The sequence below is a fragment of the Balaenoptera musculus genome, chromosome 10 (assembly GCF_009873245.2).
Source record: "Balaenoptera musculus isolate JJ_BM4_2016_0621 chromosome 10, mBalMus1.pri.v3, whole genome shotgun sequence".
In the NCBI taxonomy this organism is placed as follows: Eukaryota; Metazoa; Chordata; class Mammalia; order Artiodactyla; family Balaenopteridae; genus Balaenoptera; species Balaenoptera musculus.
In genome coordinates, this window is record NC_045794.1 from 95334323 (window position 1) to 95359511 (window position 25189).

The 25189-nt window shown below is 56.1% G+C and overlaps 1 protein-coding gene across 1 annotated transcript in view; it reads left to right on the forward strand.

Moving 5' to 3' along the window:
- Positions 1-19: 19 nt before the first annotated feature.
- Positions 20-25189, forward strand: part of SYNGR1 (synaptogyrin 1) — a 29504-nt gene continuing 4334 nt past the window's right edge. The window contains 5 exon segments of the mRNA XM_036865121.1: positions 20-185; positions 19464-19676; positions 19678-19695; positions 20691-20697; positions 21128-21273. Coding sequence (XP_036721016.1) covers positions 87-185; positions 19464-19676; positions 19678-19695; positions 20691-20697; positions 21128-21273 — 483 coding nt within the window. The 5' untranslated portion in view covers positions 20-86.

Sequence of the window (25189 nt, forward strand, 5' to 3'; positions counted from 1 at the left end):
GAGCAGGGGAGGGGGCGGTGGCGCCGCGCACGCGCACGGGCTGGCGGCGCGCGCCGAGCGGGGTGCACCGCGCGGGTGCAGCCACGATGGAAGGGGGTGCGTACGGAGCGGGCAAAGCCGGGGGCGCCTTCGACCCCTACACCCTGGTCCGGCAGCCGCACACCATCCTGCGCGTCGTGTCCTGGGTAAGGACGGCTGGGTGGCCCAGCCAAGCAGGGGGTGGGGCGGGGTGGGGGCGCGGGCGAGGGCGGCGCGCCCGGACGGACCCCAACCCCACCCGGCTTGCTGCCCGGGCGCGGCCGCGGGCGGGGAGCCGTCCGGCCGGCGTACTGGCGCCCGCCCCTCCCTCCTTCCCGGGCTCCGGGCGGGGGTCCCGGCGTTCGCGGGGGCGCCTGCTCCCCGACCCCTGGCTTCCCGGTGTCCCCACTTCTTACTCTCCCCCCCGCCCCCCATCGCGGTGACCTCCAGGCCGCGACCTGGCGCCTCGCGGTTCGGGTTGCGCGCGGCCGCCTGGGCGGACCGGCGACCGTGGGGACGGAACCCTGGTTTCAGGTGGCCTTTTTTCGGGGGTGGATCGGGGCGTGGATCGTTTCGCGGGGTGCACGCGCTCTTGCCATGGACGATCAAGGAGGAGAGGGCAGGAAACCGGGTTTTTGTGGCTTAGCTGGACTCGTGTGGAGCGACGCGTCGGGAGCCGGATACTTGGTCTCTCTCCCCGGGAACTGCCTTTCTGCAGCGTGACCTTGGGCTGGAAGCCGCCCGAGAAATGTTCACGGAAAGCGAGGAGTTAAATTCCGAGGTGGGCAGCGTCACCTCCTCTCGCTTGCCTCAGTTTCTGGATTTGTAGCGGGGTGGGAGGAGCCTCCTTGAGACCTCCTTGGGCTCGGATATTTCCCGAATTCGTGCAGACACCTGGATGCCTGAGGGGGCCGTGGGCCGGGAGGGCGTGAGAGAGGTCCTCTGACCACCGGGAAGAGCAGAGAAGCCCGTTCTGGACCTCCAGCCTGGCGAGGGCAGAATCCCTCAGTGCAGAGAGCTGAGTGGGGATCCCTGGTCAAACCTGGGGTCGGGGAGAGGAGGATGGGACAGAGTCAGCACACAGGGAGGGGTTCACATGACCTGGGCAGCACCCCAGAGAAAGGAGGCCTGCTGCTGTCTGGGGAGGGGTGTCTGGGCCTCCCTAGGGTTGCTGGCCATTGCCCAGACCCCCTCACTAGAGGGTCTTGCCTCTGCAGGCCTGCCGGCGCCTTCCTGTGGGCCTAGATCAGAAAGGCCTGGATTGGGGACGCTGGGCAGGGGCCCTGTCAGCCCCCCCAGGGGGCTAAGCCTAAAGCCAGCTGTGGGGTGCTCAAGCTCCCTCACTTCCTGGATTTTCAGGGCCATATAAGGGTGTGATGGGTGGGACAGCTGGAGTGTTTATCTCTGGCCTCCCAGAGGGAAAGGGAGCTACCTTTCCTTTGTCTAAAAACGTTCAAACCTCCCTCTGGTGCCACAGGAAGGGTGGCCACGTTTAAACCCCTTTTTCTCAAGTGCCCACCAGATGGGGAGCTTTTTGAGGGCAGGGAAGCCCTGTTCTTTAGTCTTTGGGTCCCCGGTGCTGGCACATGGCCTGGCACCCTGGGTGCATCCAGGAGGGTTTGTGGTGCTGAGTTCATTCATCCGTGTTGTCTCCAGCTCCCCAGAGACCCTGGTAGGTCCTCGGCAAAGGTAGAGCTCTGGGGGACACCTGCCTGATGAGGTGGGCTGGCTCTGTGCACTGCTCCCCTCCGCCGGCCCAGAGCGTGAAGTCACTGGCTTTGTGAGGGGGTGTGGGCGTTTTGTCTGCTTGGTTCACTTCTGCCGGTGAGGGCTTCATTTAGCAAAGCTTTATTGAGTTGGCTAGGCTTCCAGGGAAGGCGGCATGACTCAGACGCAGCCCTTAGTGCTCAGGGAGCCTACAGTCCCGCTGGGGAGTGAGCCAGGCACCCTCAGGCAGAGGCCGGCAAAACCAGGAGAGCAATCAGAGAAGCTTCCTGGAGAAGGCGATGTCAAATTGGGCCTGGAAGGATGAGGAGGGTTTACATGTGTGCACATCAAGGTGCCGGGAGGACATTCCAAGCAGAAGGGAGAAAAAGTCACTGAGCACCCACTGTATGCAGGGCTGTTCTCACGATTACCTGGCTAATTCCCCCCACAGTCTGTATCACACTTGAGGGAACTGAGACTCAGAGAGGCCCAAAGTTACTGAGCATGTAAGTGCAGATGGAGGATTTGAACCCGGATCTTCCTGTCTCCAAAGCACAGTGCTTCCCCTGGCTCAGGAAGAGTTTGAAGTCCTGGGATTTCAGGTTTGGAAAGGATAAGGGTCATCTGGGTCAACCCCCATCCAATGTTCAAATCCCCCCGGAGGCCCCCAACAGTCTCCCAGCCCTGCTCGCTACCTTTGCGTGAGCAGAGGTATCTGATAACAGGCTGATTGAACTTTTAAAAAATATATAGGTTTTTTCCTGATCATAGAAGTAATACCTGCCAGTTATTGGAAAACATAAATCACTTGTGATGGTTGCACAACAATATATATGTACTGAATACCACTGAACTGTACACTTAAAGATGGTTAAGATGGTAAATTTTATGTTGTGTGTATTTCACCAAAAAAAAAAAAAAATTGGAAAAAAAAGCACGTGTGATCCCACCACTTAGGGAGGGCTGCTATCTCCTACCAGTCTTTTTCAAAAACACGTGATGCACTGAGACATTTTAACACGTGGGGGCACGTAGTGGACGCACACGGCCACCTGCCCTCCTCCCTCGAGCTCCCTCTGCTTGCTCACCGCAGGGTCTGGCAGGCAGAGTCTGGCTGGCGTTAAGCTTCACCTTCAAGCTAATGGAGCCTGAGCATTCAGCACCAGCTTGCCCTGGGTTTGCCAGAACTTTCCTGGCTTCAGCACTGAAAGTCCCATGTCCTGGGAGCCCCCCTGTCCCAGACAGACAAGACGGTTGGTCACTCTATCCAGGACTCCTGTGCTCCCCAGACCCCTTCTGCCGCCCTGTAGGGCCCTAACAACATGAACACATGGGCTTGCGATTTTGTAAAATTTGTAAGAGAAAGATCTTTTTTCTGTTATTTGTTTATTTGAAAGTGGGTCCCCAAACATGTAAGCTTCAGGGAGTCACCAAACCTGGACCTACCCTGGAACCTGAGCCCCCAGGCCTGCAGGACCCCTTATCTCTTGACTGAGGCTTTCTCAGCTCCTCTCTGCCCCTGTGTGCCCTACACCACCTCCCCCGACCCCCCACACACACCTGGGCGGGGGGGGGGGGCGGTGATTACTCACAGCGGGAATTGAGGAATGGACCGTGATCCCAACTTGGACCCTTCCTGCCCTGGGCGAGGAGGTGATGGCTAAGTTGGGACAGTGTCCAGGGTGAGCTCAGAGCTGCCTCCTCTGACCTGGGTTGGCGGGGAGGTGGGCTGTGCTGGCCGGGGGCCAGGAGATCTGGCACCAGCTGTGGCCACCCCCTCTGCCTCTGTCTCCTCATCGGAAAGCGGAGGCTGGGCTGGGTCAGAGATGCCCAATCCTGCCCCGATCCTGCAGCCTGTCAGTGACCCCTTTCTTTACCTGGAGCCAGGTGGGGGGAAGTGGAGTTTCAGCAGGGAGCTAGCTGATTTCATATAAAGGACCACCTTCTATTTGGAATTTACATCCTTTTAGAGCTTTGAAATGACGTATGGGAAAAGAATATTGGCGCTGGTAGATGAGAGGTTTTCTTTTTCTTTCTTTCTTTTTTCTTTTTTTAATTAATGCTCTGTTTTGGCAATAAAACAATAAAATGTTTGAAATTTTGCCATTTTCAGGGTTGATCTCTTAAGGGCTTTGGCTGTAACACTCAGGATGTTGTAAGGAGGGTGGGTGTCATCCCTCCCATGACAGAAGTAAGGGGCAGGCTGGAGGTGACTTCTCTACTGACTAGAGACAGAGCTACTGGGCCCTGGACTGTCAGAGCCGCAGTTTCAATCCACATTGAATGTGGACATGGGTCCACATTCAGTGTACTCCCCATGGCTTCCCTGTCTGAGTCGCAGTGGCACCAAGGAGTGGCTTGAGGGAGCAGTTTTACACCCTCATTTTTATCAGACCCCCTCAATCACTCCAAGCAAACACTGAGTATAAGAGCTGAGGTTGCAGGACTTCCCTGGCGGTCCAATGGTTAAGACTCCGTGCTTCCACTGCAGGGATCGCGAAGTCAATCCCTGGTCGGAGAATTCCGGATGCTGCGAGGCTCAGCCAAAAAAAAAAAAAGCTGAGTTTGCTTTGCAAACGCAGCAGCTTCAAAATGAGACCCCTCGTCTTCGTACCCAACCAGATTGCCACACTCTAGCTGTCCCACATAGAAATTCTAGAGCCTGCAGGGGCTGGGGTGAAATGGGTCCAGGGTGGAGACAGAGCCTCTGGCCAGCTCTGGCATTCATTCATTCATTCCACAAATACCAAGTCCCTGCTCGGTGCCAGCCTGTGTGTCCCACCGGAGATGCTCTCAGTCCAGTGAGAACAGAATTGAGTCGACAGGCACCATCCAGAAGGCTTGGGATGCAACAAGAAGGAAATCCAGTGGGGAGTAGGTACCTCTGCCAGGGGGCGTGGAGGGCTTCCAGGGGGAGGTGACCCCTGTGTTGGTCCTAATAAAGAAGGTGGGGGGGAGGTGCATTCCAGGTGGGAGGAACAACATGTATAAATAAATACCTGGGGGCACAAGGTCTGAGTGGGTTTTAGAAACGTTGCTGAGCTCCTGGGGACCCCGGGTGTGTGAGTGAGAGCAAGTCAAAGAGGTGTGGGGGGCAAGCAGGGTGGGCAACCCAGGGTCGGCCTTGGATGCCAGTTTCACAAGCTGGGCTGCATCGGAGGGCCATGGACAGCCTCAGAGAGGGGTTTTAAGCAGAGAAGAGGTGTGTTTCGGAAGCTCCCTGCGGCACCATGTGGAGGTATGGCTTGGGGAGGGCTCTGGGGGCAGGAGGCCCAGCAGGAAATGTGTGTTGCGGTCTAGCCTGTCCTCTCCCAGCACCGGGCAAGGCCCTGTCACTTACTCAGGGAGCTGGGTCCACGCAGGCATGTCCTGTGCTCCTTTGGCGTGTATCGCTGACAGTCTCGGAATCTTCTTGACCTCTTCGCCTGCCTGTGGCTGACCTTTGGCTGGTCCGTCTCTCTCAGGCCTGGGAGAGAGTCAGGACAAGGAGGTCATCAGGAGACGCGGATGATAGGTTTCTGCATGCGTCTTGGGCATTTCCTCGTGTCCTGGGGCAGTGTGGGAACTTGAGGAGTCTTGGGTTTGGCATCGAGACCAGGGCCACCAGAGAGGGACCTTGGAAAGTCCTCACCTGTAACGTGGGATTGAAGTGCCTGGGTTCAGGGCGGACTCGATTTGTGAAAATGGATGTACAAAGGGCCTGCCATCCTGTTCATTCCTCTAGGCACGTGACATCCCTGTCCAGTGGGTTTCGTTACCCCCACTTTAGGTGAGATGCTGAGGCCCAGAGAGGTTAACTGGAGCTGCTGGGATTGCAGCCCATGCCTGACTTCCAGGGAGTGGCCCTTGCTTCCTGCTTTGGGGAGTTCCCAGCCACATGGGGAGTCCCACACGGCCACTTGTGCAGAGCTGTTAGGCAGGCTTGAGCCTGGGGAGAAAGAACAAAGGCTGGGTGGGGGGGAGGGCGGAGAGGAGGAAGAACCAGGAGGAGGAGGGAGGAAAGGGAGAGGGCAGATGGCAGAGCTGGCACGGAGCCACATTTGGCACCTACACCGGAAGAACCAGCTGTCCGGTGGGAGGAGAGGCAGGGCAGAGCGTCAGGAAGTGCCTGGGGCCCGAGGCCTGAGTCCGTGTGTGTTCTGCGCCCACTCCGCCCCTGACAGGTGGTGTGACGTGAGCAAGATGCCAGTGCTCTCTGGGCCCCAGTTTCCCCATCTATCAGATGGGAAAAGGGTAGTCAGATTGGGCTGGTGGTTCCCAGCCTCTCCACCCTCAACAAATGCTACTCTTGCTCCTAGTGGATTGTAGGTTGGGAACTTCGGGACTGGTCAGTATTTAAAGAAGTGATGTCAAGGACCAGCCTCCCACACCCCTGATGCTTTGTGGGGGCCTGCAGGGGGAACCTGGGCCCCAGCTCCATACTGCAGGAGCAGAACGGTGTCAGCTGGAGCCGGCAGGGTGGCCCGTGCCCCTGTGTTTCTGGGGAAGCCCTCCCTTCCTGGAGGGAGTCGTGCTCACCCCCACCTCTGCTTGGGAAGATGGTGTGGGGGGAGGGGGACGGCGGGGAAGGGGTGGCTAGGACAGTCCCAGGCTGTCAGGCCCAGACTATTCAGAAAGCCATCACCTAGGGACCCCAACCGTCCCGGCTCCTCAAATGACTCAGGGTCCAGGGGTCAAGAGGACATGGTCTTCCCCAAATCTTGGCCCCCGCTCTGAACATCCCTGACACCTTTTGTCAGTTGCACTGTAACCTGGCCTCCCCACCCCCAGACCCTGCTTCCCCAGCAGCCTTCTCAGTGGGGGCTGTTCTTTGCCTCATGCCCTCCCTCCGCCGGGCCTGGAGATGGGACACGGTCCTCCCGGCTCCTGAGGCTGCTTCCAGACCATTCTCCCCCAGCTGTGAATCTCATCGCAGCCCTGGACCAGCCACTCCCCTCATTGCAGGCCAGCCCCAGGTCACTTCCCCTGTCCCTCAGCACCGTCCCGCCTTCCGTCCTGCTCCCCGTAGTTCCCGCTTCAGTGATCCTTCTCACAGCCTGGCCTCTCATTTCCTGGGCCCCCAGCCTCCCACAGGCTTGTCCTCCCTGCCTCAGCCACTCTCACTGGGTGTACCCTGGGCCTGGCCCTCGTTCCTGGCGAGAACTCAGGTGTCCGCCTCTCCCCAGCCCTCCTGTGGTTCCAGCGCTCTGCCTCGCGCACGGTCCTTGGCCTGGGACCCTCCCTCTGTGCACCGGCCCTCACCCCATCCTCCCTGTCCCCCTCTCCAGCTTGGGCTCCCTGGTGGTCTCACCCACCTGCTCCCGGCTCTGGCCCTCCTGCATCTCTGCGCTCACCTGGCAAAGCCCTGCTTGCATCCGCCCTTGGCCTCCTCACACCCGCCCCTCCCCCAGGCTCTCTCCTGTTCTGGTGGCCAGGCCAGCCTCGCAGTGTCCACCAGGGGCACCCTCTCACCTGCTCGAGGACTCAGGTGCCCTCCTTCCCTCCTTCCCTCCCTCCCTCCGCCCTTGCCTCCATCCTCCACTCTGGCTCTTTCCCATCAGCTTACAAATGTGAGTTCTTCCCACCCCCTTGCCCGTGCCTCTGGTCTTGCAGAAGATTTGTCTATGGTCACTGTCTCTGGTGTTTCTCCCCCGGTTTTCTCTCACTTGCGCCCTGCTCAGGCTCTCGCCCTCACCTCTCCATCTCGTCAAGATCATCCGTGACCTTCACGTTGCCAAATCCTGTGGCCGATTGTTATTAATGGCTCTCACGGCCGCATCTGGCGCAGTGAGGGGTTCGAACGTCCTCCCGTTGGTTCCGACAGCCGCAGGACTGTCGCCTTCTCTTTAATGTGCCTGGTCTTTGCGAGACTCACAGTCTAGTGGCGGGAAAAGTGGCTGAGAAACCACTTAAAATATGGAGGTGAGCATAAGCCCTAGAGTGAGGGAACGCTCACTCAGGCTCACTCGGGCTCGGGACAGGTGGGAGGGATGGGGCCAGCCAGGCGGAGAGGGGGGACATTCCAAGCAGAAGGGGCAGCACGGGTGAAGGCCAAGGCCAAGGCGGAGAGGCGCGGCAGGGCGATGATGAGAGGCTGCTGCCCCCCCCCCCACGCCCCATGGGCTGTAAGCTCTGGGGGGCAGGGACCGTGTCTGTCAGGTCACTGTCGTATCCCGTGCCAGACGGCACCTGGCATCTTGTCATGGCTCACACGTGGGTGAATGAGGCCGGCAATTGCAGTGCTCTGTCCTCCTCCGTCCACCCACCGTCCGCATTCAAGTCTCCAGTCTTCAGGCCTGGGTCTCAGTTTCCCCGTTTCTAAGGAGGCTCCCTGCTCTCCTGGTGTTTGTGCAGCCACAGGAGGGAGAAGACAGGGGAGCCTTCAGATCACCGGCTCGAGCGAGTCTCAGTGCCGCGGACACAGGGCCCCTGCCCACAAGCCCACTCCCCACCCACCCCCACTGCGTAAGAGCACACGGAGACAGCTTGCAGGAAGATTACGGCCTAATCCGCAGCAGGTCTCTGCTTCCAAGGCTGCAGAGGTGGTGGCCGGGCCGGGCCTGGGAGGAGAGAAGGGAGCCCGCCTGCCCCGCCCCCGCCCTGCGGCTCTGCACGAGGCTCTTGAGGAAGCCGAGTGCCCCCCCCCCAGTGCCCGTCACGCGCCCCTGCGTTGGCTTCGGCCCTTTCCCTCACGTGACCCAGGGAGAGAGAGGCAGGGCCCGTTCCCGTGAAGGGGGGCCCTTGCAGCCTGACTCATCCCTCAAACGCTCGGCTGCCCGTTTCCTGGTCCACTCTTTCCGTGGGGCCCAGGAGGCCGGTTGAGGACTTCATGGGGGTGCCGGCAGGAAGGCGGGGAAGGCGGGCTCAGCTCGTGCCGAGGGAGAGGACGTGGCAGCCCTTTGTTACGGAGTGAGCTCCCTGTGGTCAGAGGTGTGCAAGCCAAGGATGCTGAGGAGAGAATATAGCCTTTCTCCCAATTCTCGTGCTGCCTGTGCCTCTGCCCATCTATCAGGCTTGCTGTTCACTCACCTTGAAGCCTTTCCTGACCCTACCTCTGGATCTGGAGTGGAGACATACACCCAACAACTGAACCAAAAAATAAGAAAAAAATATGTAATGAGATTATCAAGAAAATAAATGGGGTTATTGGAGAATATTGGGAGCCAGGTCCGGAGAGCTTCTCTGAGGAGGTGGCTTGCATTGAGATTTGGATGTTGAGAAGGAACCAGCAGGAGCCAGCCTGGAAGATCTGGGGAACTCTAGGCATCCCAGGTAGAGGGAACAGCCGGTGCCAAGGCCCTGAGGCAGGAATGAGCTTAGGAGGGAGCGAGAGGAGAGTGGCAGGAGAGGAGGGTGAGAGGAAGGCAGGAACCCTGGGGGTTGGGGTGGGGAGGGGGATTTCACCATGCGGGTGCTAGTGAGTGGGATGCAGCAGGGGGTGACACGATCTGACTTAGGTTTAAAGAGATCTTTTCAGCCCCAGTGAAGTGGATGGTGCAGGGGCGCGGGAGTGGCACAAAGAGGCTGGGAAGCTGCTGTCATCGCTTAGCAAGAGGTGATGGTGGCCTGGACCGGCACGGGGGCGGGGGCGGGGGGCTGCATGGAGGAAATTGAGTGTTGTTTGGGGAAGGATGAAGAAATAGACCCAAGTGCCAGGTTGGATGGGGTTCAAGGACGCACCCACTCTGGGGTCTGAGCAGCTGAGTGGGGGCCAGTGTGCAGATGGATGAGGGACTGGAGGTCACTGGGGGCGGGGAGAGACCAGAGGTGAGACCAGCAGCCCGTCGTCGTCGTCTTCGGGGCTGGACTTTATCCTCAGCCCCAGGAGGGACTGATGAGAGTGGGGGGAGTGGTGAGCGCCCCCTGGCGCCCGTCTGGAGATGGGTTGGAGGAGGCGGGAGGGGAGACTGTCCTGAGTCAGGCAAGCAACACTGTGGCCTGGAAGGGGACAGTAGCCGATGCCGCGAAGTGGAGAGCCGGCGAGCAGGTCCGCTGGCCGCCTGCAGCGTGAGGCAGGGACCGGGGACTCCTCCCAGCCCCCCGTCTTGGGAACAGATGTCCCTGTACAGGGTGAGGTAGAAGGTGCCGTCCGGAGCTGGCAGGACCAGAGGGTCGTGGGCTCCCGACCTCATCTCTTGACAGCTTGTCTGGGGGAAGACTCAGCAGGTGCCTAAGGATGTTTAAAGCCAGGCCTCTGGGAAGTTCCCTGAGAACAGCAGGAACCTCTGTCCCCACCTGCCCCCGACGCTGGCTGGGCCCAGCTGTCCCTGGAGCCCGAGTTAGCCTGATGCCCGGCCCTGGCCCAGGCACAGCCTGCCAGCTCTCTGGGAGGATGTGGAGAAAAGTGGGCCGGGCCCCTCCTGCACTGTGGGATGGTGACAGGCTCGGCACAGCAGCTGTCTCTCCTGGGTCTCGTGCTGGTCCTAGAGTCTGGGATCTGGAAGTCATTTCTCCACGGGGAGGCAGCTGAAGGTCAAGGTTTGGCTCACATTCTGGAATGGGGCTGGACCGGGGGCAGGCCTGGGCAGGAGGCCCGGCACCATGCTTACCTGCCCCGGATCGTCCGGCCGTGGGCTGCCCAGAGACCTGGCCTTGTGGAACCTCAGCTGCCCTCTTCTGGAGTGGGCTAAGTAAGCCTGCTTTGTGGGGGTGGGCGTTTTGTTATTGTTTGTTTATTTATTGAAGTGTAGTTGAGTTTTACAATGCTAGTTTCTGGTGTACAGCAAAGTGATTCAGTTATACATATAGGGGTATATATATATTTTTTCAGATTCTTTTCCATTATAGGTTATTCCAAGATACTGAATATAGTTCCCTGTGCTGTACAGTAGGACCTTGTTTATCTATTTTGTGCATAGTAGTGTGTATCTCCTAATCTATGGGGTGTTTTTAGGTTTATTTTTTTCCTTAGAGGTTTTGATGAGGATTAAATGAGATGATTTTTGTCAAGCCCTCCCAGTGGGTGCAGGGCCCCTGCAGAGGCTGTGGGCTGGCTCAGGGTCGGGGGTGAGGGTGGGCCGGGGGGGACAGACCGGTGGATGAATCCCAAGCAGGAGTATGTGCAGGGTTAGGGGGGGCGAGAGTGACTGGGAAGGAGGGTGTCCCAGGAGGCAGCTGCAAGTCACCACCTCCCAACAGGGTTTTGAAGGGTGGGAAGGAGTTCGTTCCTATTTGAAAGATGAAGAAGGTGGGGAAAGGCATTCTGGGAGGTGGGAACAGCTAGGGCGAAATTATCAAACAGCCTGTGGCTTTGCTAATGCTGGCCCCCTAGGATGGTTGAGTCATCGGGTGGGAGAGGGAGAGATGTGAGGCCAGGGCAGGGTCTGGCAGTTCTGGGGTCTCTGTTTCTGTGTGTCTCTGAATCCAGGAGCCTGAGATGCTGAGATTCCTTCGATTTGTTTTTCTGAGTTTGAGATAGCTCTGCTCTAAGTGCCATCTGGAATCTGTTTTTTTAAGACTCAGGATTGGATTATAAAGACGGTGAAAAAAAGAGTGTTGCCCCGGTTTACCTTGGTGCATTTTTTTTTTTTTAAACATTTTTCTCTAGTGCAAGGGAGGGAGGTTGTTTTTCCTGTGCCTGCCTGTGACCAGTGGCCCCCCTGAGTACCTCCCGAGGCCCTCGCCCTCCATCCTCTCCTGTTTCCCGGCTGCTGGTTCTGCCTCCGCAGACCTGTCTCCGGCCCCCGCAGCAGATCTGCTCGCTGGGGTGAGCTTTTCCCTCCCATGCCTCTGCCACTGCGGCCAGCGTAGAATTTCACTGTGGTTTAATTTCCGGTTCTCTGGTGGCTGCTCTGCGTGCTCCCTGCCGTCCCTGCCGATCCGGCCTTAGCAAGTCACCCCAGAGGCCGCCCGACACAGGGCACCGGCCTCGCATTTTTGTCAATACTCCATCCACCCTTAAACAGCCGTGGGACCTGGGCAGTTCCCTGGACGTGGGTAAAATGAGAATAAGGACCTGGACCTTGTGGAGTGAAGAGCGTGTGTTTCAGTCACATCGTGGGTCTTGAGGGAGTCCCCGTTCCTCTTGCCTTGGACGGTGGAACAGAAACCTGGGGCCTGGGCCTGCTTTTGGGAGGCTCCCTCCCACTCGGGGTGGGGAGACTGCAGCTAAATGGAGGAGTTAACCTGGGGCCCAGAGGGTCCTGCGGGGGGTGTGGTGAGACTGCAAGGGCCTTGTTGTGTGGCCTTGGCAACGCTTCTTCCCCTCCTCTGGGCTCAGTTTCTCCATCTGTAGACTCTCAGCCTGGTCCAGGGGTGGCTCCCTGCCCTGGCCCAGCCCTGCAGCCTGCGGGGGACGTGGCACGACACCTCTGTTCCCAGTTCTCACCCAGCCCAGCCCCTCCCCGACCTGCTCGTGCTCTTCCCCTGCTCCCCGCAGCAGGCCAGTGTCTGCAGATGCTGGTGGCTTTACCTCCAAAGGACATTCAGCCCCCACTACTTCACCCCATCCCGCTGCCCATGCCAGCCCCGCCCCCTTGTCCCTCACCTGGGCGCTGATTAGCCCCGCTGGTCTCCCTGCTTTCACCCTCGCCCCACAGTCTTTTCTCCACCATGAGCAGGGTGAGTCTTCTTAAACGTAAGTCAGATCAATCACTCACCTGCTGTTAACCCCAAAGTGATTCCTGAGCTCAGCCTTGCCCTGCAGGCCCTGGGGGCCGGCCCCTGCCTGCCTCGGTGACCTCCCCATGCTCACTGTGCTCCAGCCACACCCTGTGCACCTCCTCGAGGCACCAAGCTTATTTGCGCCCAGGGCCTTTGCACTTGCGGTTACTTCTCCCTGGAACGTCTCTCCCCAATATCTGCATGGCTCTGCCTTTCTGCATATGGGCGTCTGCTCAAAGGTCACTACATCAGTGACCGCCATTCACCCAGTCTGTCTCCTCCTGCCCTGCTTGATGCTTCTTCGGGACACTTGTCCGGACTTTTGTACATGTTTCTCAGCTGTTTGTCTTCCTGATGAGAACAGGGACCTTGCCCCCTCAGCCTCTCGCACAGGGCCTGGCACATACTGGGTGCTTAGAAATACTGTCAAATGAATGAACAACCGATAGGAAGCCCCAGTTCTCTGGCCTCCGAGATGCGGCCTCCCAGGCCCCAGAGGCAGGGGGCCCTGTGACTGCAGAGCGGTCAGCTCCCTGGGTAGTGCATGCCCAGCAGAGGGGCAGCTCACCCCACCCCCACCCAACATAATCAGAAAAGTTAGTTATAGCCCAGCACCTACTGCGTGGTAGAAAGAATATTACAGAAAGAAAACAGTGGAAAGGGCCGGGGGTGTGAGGTGGGCAAGTAGGTGGCTGGTAGGAAGTGGAGGGAAGGGAGGCCCCGGGAGAGGCGGGCAGAGCGGGTACTTAGAGGACCTTGACCACCAGCCCTAGAAGCTTGGATTGTGTCCAGAAGGCCCAGGGCCGGGGATTGGGGGCGGGGGCACTTAGGTGACCTTCGTGCTGCAGGGTGGGGACCATGATCCATAGACCCAGATCGCGCGCGTTGCTCCTGTGGCTTCTCACTGCATTTAATCCGATGTTCCCGTGGCCCACCAGGCCCTGCCCTCCCTGCCGCTTCCTGCCCCATTGCCTCTCCAGCCCCAGCTCCCTGGTCCCTGCTCCAGCCGCGCTCCTTCCCTCACCTTCAGCCTTTGCCCCTTCTGTTCCTGTGCCTGAAACACGCTTCCCCTGATCTGTGCAGGGCTGGCTCCTTCTTGGCCCAGCTCAGAAATCACTGCTCAGGGCTCCCTTCCCTGACCACTGCCACCTCTTCCCAGCACCTGCCACCGTGGGTCATTGCCTCCATTATCTATTCCACTTGTTTAGTGTCAGTCTGGCATTTGTTGGATGCTTACTCTGCATCACGTGCTCTTCCTTACACGCAGGACCTCGTTTATTCCTCACAGAATGTCAGTGGTTTAGGTGCTATTGTTGTTGGGAACTGAGACTCAGAGAGGCTAAGGCCAAGGTCACCCCGCTAGACAAGGGGCCTGGCTCGGATTCAGCAAGCCCGGGTAATCTGATCCAGGCTCTCGCCCCCTCACTCCTGTCCCTCCAGACGGTCAGCTCCCCGACAGCAGGGGCTCCACGGACGCGGTCCCCCTTGACGCCCCCTCCCAGCACAGTGCAAGGCACTGAGAAGCGTGTGACCTGTGATGAATGCCTGACCGAGGCCCAAGTCTGCAGGAGGGAGCCGTGGGCGGAGAGGAGGGCGGGGAGCTCGGGGCCTGAAGGACTGGCTGCAGGGAGCTGGCACGCCAGCTCTGCCGGTTCCGCGGCCCCGCCAGGTCCCTCGGAAGCTGTTTTGATCTTGCTGCTTCCTCTCTTGGGGACACGTCCTCACCAGCATTTTCCTCCTGGCCTCTCTGAGGACTCGCTGCTCCTCTTCCCCAAGAGGGCCTGTCTTAATGGTTCCTCCTCTGCTGTCCCCAAAGCCCCCACCCCTCCACTCAGCCTGCTTTAGGGAAGGGGTCCACCCTTGTTCCAGCCCCCAGGGAGCGTGTCTGTTAGGAGGTGCTGCTCCAGCGGGCCTTCCTGGTGCTCTGCCTTCTCTCCCAGGGCCTCTGGAGAAGGGAGTTAACCCTTAACTAAATCCTGACTGCTGTGCTCTGTGTACTTGCGTGTAATTCTCCCATCAGCCCTGGAGGGAAGGTTAATTTTTACAGAGGACCAATCTGAGGCTCAGAGAGGTTAAGTCGTTTGCCTGAGGCCACACAGCATGAGCAGCAGGCCTGGGATTTGAGTCCAGCAGGTCTGTGTGACTCCTCAGTGTCTGAAGTCTCTGTCTAATCAAGAGGCTTTTCCATTTTGCTGGATTGGTGACGTCTGATGACATTGGGACTGGGCTTCAGATTCCCAACCTGGCAGTTTTCTGGTAGGAGCCTTGGACTTGTCTTGGTGCACAGGCCCAAGGGGCTGTGTGAGTGGCGGTCCCTGGAGTTGTGCAGTGCACGGCCCAGGCAGCTGGCTGTCAGAGCCCGCCTTTGTCTCCCAGTGGCGTCTGCGTTGCTTGTCTGGGCTGTCAGTAGCCCAGGGGTCCCTTTGACAATTGCTTTGAAGTCTGGACTTCGTGCCTCTCTTCTCCTGTGCCCCTGAACGCCAGACTTGCCATTCCAGTCCCACGGCCTGTTCCTGTCACACTGATGCTTTCCTACTGATCCCCTGGGTCTCTGGAAATAAAGGGTCACGCCTGCTTCAGGGCCCACCTCCTGAGGCTGAGAGCTTGGTCAGGTGGAAGAGAGCGTAGGGCTGAGATTCAAGAGACCTGGGTTAGGGCTTCCCTGGTGGCGCAGTGGTTGAGAATCTGCCTGCCAATGCAGGGGACACGGGTTCGAGCCCTGGTCTGGGAAGATCCCACATGCCGCGGAGTAACTGGGCCCGTGAGCCACAATTACTGAGCCTGCGCGTCTGGAGCCTGTGCTCCGCAACAAGAGAGGCCGCGATAATGAGAGGCCGGCGCACCGCGATGAAGAGTGGCCCCCACTTGCCGCAACTAGAAAAAGCCCTCGCACAGAAACGAAGACCCATCACAGCCATAAATAAATAAAGAATACTGGTAAAAAAAAAAAAAAAAAAAAAAAGAGACCTGGGTTCAAGTTCAGCCTGTACCCTGACAACAGTGTCACCTTCTCTTTCTGAGCCTCAGTTTTCCTTCTCTGTCAATTGGGGGCAGTACGAATTGCCCTTGCTGCTCCATGCGGAGATGGTGAAGATACAGAGCCTGTGACTGGGCAGAGCTGCGTGCCAGGAGGCCTGCACTGGTCTGCAGGTTGAGGTGACATGTACATTCCCAAATCAGGATTGGCAAATGTGTGGCTCACAGGCCACCACTGCCCATTTCGGTGCCCGTGGCTGAACCAGGACACAGCCCCCCCCCCCACCGAATCCTTTCTCTTTTTTTTGAATTGCAGAAAAATTCATATTATCCACAATAAACCATTTTAAAGTATACAGTTCAGTGGCATTTAGTGCATTCACAATGTTGTGCAACTACCACCTGTCTAGTTTCAAAACTTTTTCATCACCCCATAAATACCCCCCACACCCATTAAGTAATCACTCCTCATTCTTCCCTCCCCCAGCCCCTGGTAACCTCTAGTCTGCTTTCTGTCTCTGTTTTGCCTATTCTGGGTATGATACATAAAAGAAATCATAATACTGACCTTTCGTGTCTGGGCTTCTTTCACTTCTTTCTTCACCTGTTTTAAGGTTCATCCAGTTGCAGCATATATCAGAACTCTGCCCCTTTTTATGGCTGAATACTATTCCATTGTATGGATGTGCCATAGCTTACTTCTCCATTCATCCATTGAAGGACATTTGGGTCAGAATCCTTGTTAACACACAGTGTCATGAACCAGTGGTCTCCAAACCTTAGTTCATGCCATCCTTCAGGAAAAATTTTTGAATCAGTCCTCCCATTAAATGTAAATTTGAAACCCACGGACCTATGGTCAGTTAATCTATGACACAGGAGGCAAGAATATACAGTGGAGAAAAGACAGTCTCTTCAGTAAGTGGTGCTGGGAAAACTGGACAGCTACATGTAAAAGAATAAAATCAGAGTGTTCTCTAACACCATATACAAAAATAAACTCAAAATGGATTAAAGACTTAAATGTAAGACTGGAAACCATAAAGCTCCTAGAGGAAAACATAGGCAGAACACTCTTTGACATAAATCATAGCAGTATTTTTTTGGATTTATCTCCTAAAGCAAAGGAAATAAAGGCAAAAATAAACAAATGAGACCTAATTAAACTTAAAACCTTTTGCACAGCAAAGGAAACATGAACAAAACAAAAAGACAACCCTACTGAATGGGAGAAAATATTTGCAAATGATATGGCTGATAAGAGGTTAATATCCACATATATAAACAGCTCATACACTCAACGTCAAAAAAAACAACCTGATTAAAAAATAGAAGACCTGAATAGACATTTTTTCCAGAGAGGAAATGTAGATGGCCAGCAGGCACATAAAAAATGCTCACCATCGCTAATCGTCAGGGAAGTGCAAATCAAAACAAAAATGAGATCTCATGTCACACCTGTCAGAACGGTTATCATCAGAAAGAACACAGGGACTTCCCTGGTGGTCCAGTGGGTAAGACTTCGCACTCCCAATGCAGGGGGCCTGGGTTTATCCCTGGTTGGGGAACTAGATCCTGCATGCATGCTGCAACTAAGAGTCCAAATGCCGCAACTAAAGATCCCGCGTGCTGCAGTGAAGACCCGGTGCAGCCAAAATAAAATAAATAAATATTTTTAAAAAAAGAACACAAATAACAAATGTTGACGAGGATGTGGAGGAAAGGGAACCCTCATACACTGTTGGGGGGAATGTAAATTGGTGCAGCCACTGTGGAAATCGTATGGAGGGTTTCTCAAAAAACTAAAAATAGAACTACCATATGACCCAGCAATTCCACTCCTGGACATATATCTGAAAAAAACAAAAACACCCGAGTTGAAAAGATACATGCACCCCAATGTTCATGCATTATTTACAGTTGCCAAGAAATGGAAGCAACCTAAGTGTCCATCAACAGATGAATGGATAAAGAAGATGTGGTAAATATTGTATATATATACAATGGAGTACTTACTCAACCATAAAAAAGAATGAAATTTTGCCATTGCAGCAACATGGGTGGACTTGGAGGGTATTATGCTAAGTGAAATAAGTCAGACAGAGAGAGACAAGTACTGTATATCACTTATATGTGGAATCTAAAAAACACAACAAACTAGTGAATATAACAAAAAGGAAGCAGACTCACAGATATAGAGAACAAACTAGTGGTTAGTAGTGGGGAGGGGCAATATAGCGGTAGGGGATTAAGAGGTACAAACTATTACGTATAAAATAAGCTATAAAGGATTTATCGTACAACAAGGGACTATAGCCATATTTTATAACTATAAATGGAATGTAACCTTTAAAAAATTTGTGAATCACTATATTGTATACTTGTAACTTATATAATATTGTACATCAACTATACTTCAATAAAAAATGTGGATTTGTTTTATATATATTACTGCTACACTAATATATCCAGTACATCATAAAACCCATGTAAAGTGTAGACATCTTAAAAAGATACAATTTAAAAATGATGCTTCTTATATTTTTTTCTCACACCTGCGCTGGGGTCACTTCCCATCCTAGGTGTTAGCTAAGGACGAAAATGTGTCTGGGTCATATTGAAGTTCTAGTTCCTTACTGTAGAAAAATTGGAAAGCAAAGTGAAGTGGAAAATGGACAATAAACCCTCTGCAGCCTGCACCTCAAGTTCACTGTAGGCCACATCTGAGGTTCTGTTTTCCTGTTTGTTTGTTTGTCAGTTGGGTCTGGGCCTCCTCGTAATCATAGTTTCCGGGGAGGCGAGAGGTAGGAGGAAAAAGCATGGACTTCAGAGTCAGGTCCCTGGGTTTGAAGCCAGCTCTGCCACGTACCAGCTGTGTGACTCTGGGCACGTTAACCAATACCTACACCTTCCCTGCCTCATCTGCAAAACGCCGATGATGCTGATTGTATTCGTTAGCTGCTGCTATGTAACAAGACACCCCAAAATGTAGTGGCTTAAAACAACAAACATTTGTTACTCACAGTTTCTGTGGCCAGGAATCTGCTTAGCGAGGTGCCACTGCCTCATATCGTGGTGTCAGCCAGGGCTGCGGTCTCATCTGAAGGCTGAGGGAGGATCCATTGTCAAGCTCACTTACATGGTGCTGGCAGGACTCGTTCCCTGTGGGCCGCGGGGCTCAGTTCCCTGCTGGCTGTTGACTGGAGGCCTCTCTCAGGTCCATGCTGCGTGTGTTTCTCCATAAGGCAGCTCAAAACCTGGCAGCTGCTTCCATCAGAGCAAGCAAGTGAGAGGGGTCAAGAGAGGGTGAGCACAATGGAGGCTGGGTCTTTGTAACCTCCTCGCACAAGTGACATCCCATCACTTTTTGCCATATTCTGTTTGTTTAGAAGCAAATCGTTAGGCTCAGCCCACAGTGTAGGGGAAGGAGATTGCACAAACGCGTGAATACCAGGAGGTGGGGTCTTAGGGGACCACCTCTGCTGGCTGCCAGCCCAGCTGAAGTAGACCTGTCTTGGAAGTTGTTGGGGGCACTTAAGGAGGTAACACATGTTACACTTGGGGTCCTGCAAGTAATTGACCTGTTGCTCTGTAACTGACAGGGTTGTGACTGTTGTATTCTTTTCATTTATCGTTCTTTCCACTTGTCAGGGCCTGGGCAACAGAGAAGGGTGGGACCAAGGACAGGGCCTGAGACCCCAGAACAGCCCGTGGCTCTGCAGAGCAGAGGAGAGCACAGAATGGGCCTGGCACGTGCCCACATCCGGAGGAATCAGCTGGGGGCTTCCTGGCTTGGCAGTTCACCACCCAGAGGGCTGAGACCTCTTCTTCTGGGAGGCCAGGTCCAGTCCTAGAGGAACTGTGGTCTCAGGGCCCAGGAAGACCTCTCAGCACCTGGCTGGAAGGGGAGCGGGGCCACATCTGTGGTCGGAGGGTCCTCAGTGCCTGCAGCTGAAGAAGAAAGCGATTGACCCCGCCTGTGCTGTGTGACCCCAAGCAAGTTCCCCTCCCTCTCTGGGCCTGCCCTCTGAAATGCCTGCTTAACACCGGCCCTGTGGCTGTTTGGGGTGAAGAGGGCTCACAGAGAGGCAGGCAGCAGGCCGAGGGGGTTGGCGGCCCTCCCCTCCCCTGGGGCTGGTACTGGGAGGGGTCTCACGCCCGCCCCTCCCCCGCCACCGCAGGTGTTCTCCATCGTGGTGTTCGGCTCCATCGTGAATGAGGGCTACCTCAACAGCCCCTCGGAGAGCGAGGAGTTTTGCATCTACAACCGCAACCCCAATGCCTGCGGCTACGGCGTGACCGTGGGCGTGCTTGCCTTCCTCACCTGCCTGCTCTACCTGGCCCTGGACGTGTACTTCCCGCAGATCAGCAGTGTCAAGGACCGTAAGAAGGCCCGTCCTATCCGACATCGGCGTCCTCGGGTGAGCCCCCATCCCAGTGGGCACCCCCCAACCCCAGCACAACAGAGTCCACAGGGGGGCTGTCCGGCCGTGGTCCTGCTCATCCTCATGCACACCTGGGAGGCGGCTTGCCACTCTTCTCCCTATTTTCCAGATGGGGAAAACTGAGGTGCAGGCGGGTGAAGGGACAGACTTGGGGTCACAGGGCTGGCAGCAGGGAAGGGTGGGACCAGGGCTGGGCCTGAGACCCCAGAACACAGCCCACAGCTCATGCGGGGAGGGGAGCACAACGACCAGAGGAGTCCCCTCTTCCTTTCAGTGGCCTCTTCTGGCCCCCTCCCTGGTGGAGCCCCGTGAGAAGTAAGCAAGGCGATGGCTGAAGGCCCTGGCACACAGTAGGTACCCCGGGAGGGTCAGGACCTGGAGCTGGGGAGCTGCCGTGACCTGCCACTCTTGCCCTTCAGTAAGGGCCTTTGGCAGAAGTACCCTGGCCTCTGTCCCCATGAGTTCTGAGAGACTGATTGGAGGGTGCTTGGGTTTGGTGTCACTGGCCTAGGGTTGTGGTCTCAGGTGTCTGGCTGGGACCTCCCCCCACTTCCTGGCCCCAGGACTCTCAGGATGTGCCTGGCTTGCAGGCAGTGAGGCCCAGGGTTCCTTAGACTTGAAGGAACTAGAATGACATGAGTGGTTCTCAAACTGTGTTCCATGGAGCCCCAGGGTTCCCCAGCAGTGCCTCTGGGAGGGGCTGGGCTCTAGGCACCACCCCCAGCACACACGCTTTTTATCCTGAGCAGCTCTGGACTTCTATGGATAGACTGTGGGCATCCAGAGATCTTGTTGCCACAAGGCTCGCACCACTAAACTCCCCAGACCTCGGCTCTCAAAGGGCCCCTCACTAACCTCGGGGCTTTGTGAGGCTGCAGACACATTAGTGGTTGAGACTCAGACCGGCTGGCCCCAGCGTCCCCTCATCGTCCCCTGCCCAATTCTCTGGGAGGCTGCAGTCAGGTGCGGGGTTGGGTGGACGCTCCTCCCAGAGAGCTGCAGGCCTCAGGGTGGACCATGGGTCAGTCAGGGATTCAGCCAGGAAATCTGTGTTGGCTGAGGTTAGGGAAACGCCGGCCGAGGCTGACTGACTTTTCTCTGTCTCTCCTTCCCTCTGTCTCTCCCTCCCTCTCACTGCCCGGCCCTCCCTGGGTCTGCTCCCGGCCTGGCTGGTTCCTTTCTGTGGTCTCTGTCCCGCTCTGCATCTGACCGGCCTCTCTGTTCTCGCCTGCACCTTCCTTGTGCTCTCCCCACTCTGACCCCCACCTCCTCTCCCTTTGGGGGTGGGGGAATGTGGGAGACGTGCTCTTGAACCTCCCCTGTTCCTCGGTTTCCAATTTCCTCCCTATTCGCCCTCTCTCCCCATGCGGGCGTTCCGCCTGGCCCCGTGCACACCCCAGCCTTCTGGGCCTTCCTCTGGTTCGTGGGCTTCTGCTACCTGGCCAACCAGTGGCAGGTCTCCAAGCCCAAGGACAACCCGCTGAACGAAGGGACAGACGCGGCCCGGGCTGCCATCGCCTTCTCCTTCTTCTCCATCTTCACGTGGGTGAGTACACCGCCCACCCAGCCCGCACTCACCGGCCCCAGCCGGGCTTCTGGGCCGGTGGCCTTTGAACATGGCCATGGACTCTGTTCTGCTTCCCTCCTCAATGCTCATGGCGGGGCTGCTCCTTGAGGAAGGAGACTGTCCAGGAAAGACAGTCAGGTGGTGGTGGCGGACCCTGGCTTTGGTGCAGAGCACCATTCCTGTGGTAATGGACTCCCCTCCCGACCACTCCAATAGTTGGGTGGTAGGTATTAACTGTCCCCTTTTACAGATGACAAAGCTGAGGCCTAGATGGGAAGATAAGGCCTTGAGGTTCAAGGCTGGGAAGGAGCCCAAGCTGAGAGTCAGGAGACCTGGGTCAAATCGTGGGGCTGCCTCTTAATTTTCTGGGCCTCTGTCTTCCCATCTGTAAAATGGAGAGATTGGATTTGCTGTGGGGTGTGTCACAAACACAGATGGCCACGGGGCAGGCAGGATGTGAGAAGGCGTGAGTGGACCGGGTGGCATGTGCACACCATCCTAAAAGGGTACCCTCTGCCCGGCCCCTGTTCTGAGCAGTAATGGGGACCCACAGAGGCCAGGTCTTCCTGTTTTCCCAGGGAGCCCAGAAGTCTGAATTTCTATGAGAAATCTGATCTTTATGTGTTAGCAATTTGTTCAAGTTTAAAAAAATACGTTGTGTGGGTCCAAAAAAGCATGTCTCTGGGCCCCACTGGCCAGAGGCCACCCCTTTGCAGGCTCTAGACCGAGTGGTCTTGAACACCCATCAGCGTGACAGCAAGGCTGGTCCTTCTTTCCCACTGGTTCCAGGTCCTCTCGATTTATTTTTTCTCTCTCGGTCTTCCTCCTGCAGATATCTGGGGTTATATAGGCTCTGTTCCCCCATCCCAAGGGCTCTCGCCCTCCCCTCTGACAGTGCCCCCCGGCCCCAGCCCCCTTCCCTCCAGACCTTCCAGCTGTCCTGGCCCCTCCTGTGAAGCCTTGCTGCAGCCAGCCTTCCCTGTCCCCCCTGCCCTCCTGGGCCTGTCCTAGACTTCTTCCTTTTTTTGTGGGCTCCTGGCTATCCCTTTTCTCTTGGGGGCGGGGCTTGCAGAGGAGGAGTGGGTGATTGGACACCAGGATTTCCAGGGGTGGGTCTGAAAGCCTGACTGACAGGTGCCCACCAGCCCACTGAAGTCAGCCTCCCTGCTGGCACCTCTGCCTCTCCCTGTTCTTCCCCGCTGGCCTCACCCCTGCTCTCTCCCTGGCAGAGCCTGACCGCAGCCTTGGCCGTGCGGAGATTCAAGGACCTTACCTTCCAGGAGGAATACAGCACGCTGTTTCCCACCTCAGCACAGCCGTAGGCCCACCCGGCTTCCAGAGGCAGGGAGCCCTAATCATGCCCAGTGGCAAGGTTGGGGGGCAGCCCACTTCCTGGACCGGCCGAGATGCCAGGGCGTGCAGGGCGGTGGAAAGCTGGCTAGAGGGGCCAGTTAAGACTCACCACTCGCTCACCGCCTCCTTTGTTTGTTCTTCATGTGTCCGTTCATTCAGTACAACATTATTGAGCAACTGTTCTGTGCCTAGTGATGAATCAGATGTGGTCCCTGGCCCCAGGAGCCCACAGCCTGGGGAGGGGAAGACAGACAAACCGAAACCTCCCCCAAATGTGCTGCACAGGCTGTAGAAGGGCCGGAGGTGGCTCCACACGTGGGCTGTCAGGGTGCTGAGCTGTGGGCTGAGAGCCCGTCCCATGGCTGCAACATGAAGGCCGATTTTCCAGTCCCCATGGAGGCTGGCTGCCAAGGGGGGTCTGGCCCAGGACATCAGAGGACTCATGGTCTGGCTCTGCTCTCGTGTGCTTTGTGACCCTGGGCAGACCTGTGCACCTCTCTGAGCCTCAGTCTTACTTCCCTGGACTGAGGATGATAATGGAACCAACCTCTCAGGGCTGTTGCACAGATGAAACAAAGCTTGGCACAGGGCTTGCACAGAGATGCTCAATAAATGTAGGTTCTTTTGTTCATTCATTCATTCATTCTCTCCAAGGAGTCAAGGACACCTTCATAATCTCTACTTGGGAGTGATTCCCGTGTGGTGAATCCCTGTTCTTCCAAAGGACCTTGGCCCCCATTTCTACACAGGTTCCCTCCGCTGCCCTGGAGTACAAACTGGCCCCCAGGGCAAAGCACTGCACGGTGGAAGTGCCACAGAGAGTGCGCCTTTCTCTGAAGAAGCAGCGCCAGGTGGACCACCAGGTCCCTGGGCTCTGAACAGAACTCCCAGCCTCACCTCTGCACCCCAGTCCAGCGGGGGCCCACACCCCTCCATGGCTCCTGTCTGGGGCTCTTTGAACTGGCTGGCTAAGGAGGCCTTGACTCAGTGGGGATGGAGGAGTGACCACAGACATCGCAACTAGGTGCCTGCAGCGGAGGCCCCTCCCTGGAAGGGTCTGCAGAGGTCATCTGCTCTAGCCCTCTGCCTCCGTGCAGACACCCGTGGAGCCAGGGAGCTGTGGGAGGACCAGGTCTGCAGAAGTTCCTCTCAGGGACTCATTCATTCATTTCATTCATTCATTCCCCCGTGTGCTCTTGTGGGCTCACTGATGGCTCAAGGGTGCTGACAACATGGCCGGTACCCCAGGGGGGACTTTTCACCTTCCCTGCTTCTCCAGGGCTCCTGCATCCGAGCGCCCCCGCAGCCAGGACCTCGTACCAACATAGTGGAAAATACAGGAGGGCCACTCCTAACTTCCTCAGCCCAACCTCCTTGAGGCCTGGTCTGCCTTTCCCAGGCCCCTGGCCCTTTGCCCCCTGCCTCTCACCCACTGACCCTTTTGGGTTCCTGGTGGACTTAGTGCCTTGTCAGCAGGCTGATCAAAAGGAAGGAGGTGGGGGGACTTCCTGATGGCGCAGTGGTAAGAATCCGCCTGCCAATGCAGGGGACACGGGTTCGAGCCCTGGTCCGGGAAGATCCCACATGCCGCGGAGCAGCTAAGCCCGTGCGTCACAACTACTGAGCCGGCGCTGTAGAGCCCGCGAGCCACAACTAGAGAAAGCCCGTGTGCAGCAACGAAGACCCAACACAGCCAAAATACATAAATAAATAAATTAAAAAAAAAAAAAAAAAAAAAAAAAAAAAAAAAAAAAAGGAAGGAGGTGGGGAAGGCCGTGGCCTGGGAAGGGGCAGGACCCCTGTGTTCAGGTCTGGGTTCCGGCACTGACTGCCATGAGGCCACCCTTTTCTAGGCCTCAGTCTTCCCAGCCCCAAAACAAGGGTATGTAGAACATTAGCATTTTCTCATCACAGGCAGATGACCTGGATTGGGAAGGTCTCTGGAGAAGGCTTTCAGTGTAAACCTATAAACTTCGTCGTTTAATGACAGATTTAATTGATTCCCTAGCTTCATGTGATCAGTGTCATTGTCCTTAATAACAATGTAACTGCTTTTACTGGAAAAGAATTTCCCGCCTATGCATTTATGCGGTAGACAAGTCTTTCCCAACTGGGTCCTATGAAAAAAGGGCTTCAGTGGTTGGATAAGGTTGGCAAATGTTGCTTGCCATAGTTTTCCCCTTGGGGATCCCAGCATACATTAGTCAAGCTCTGACAAGTCCTGTAGTCTTCTATTTAACTCAGTTTCCCAAACTTGTTTGGTGAAGCATTTCAGTTAGAATTAGGTTCAGCGACAAATGACCGAAATCACAAATGACAGTGGTTTAAGCAAAGTCTAAGTCTGGGAAGACAGTCCAGGGCTGGCATAGTGGCTCCAGAAGTCTTTAGTGACCCAGCCCTCGTCCATCCCTACAATTTGGCTCATGGACCTCATGGTCCATTATGACAACTAGAGCGCCCACTATCACACCTGCATTCCAGGCATCAGGTCAAAGGGTGGGACAAGAACTTGGGGTGACCCATTGGCTAGAACTTAGTGATA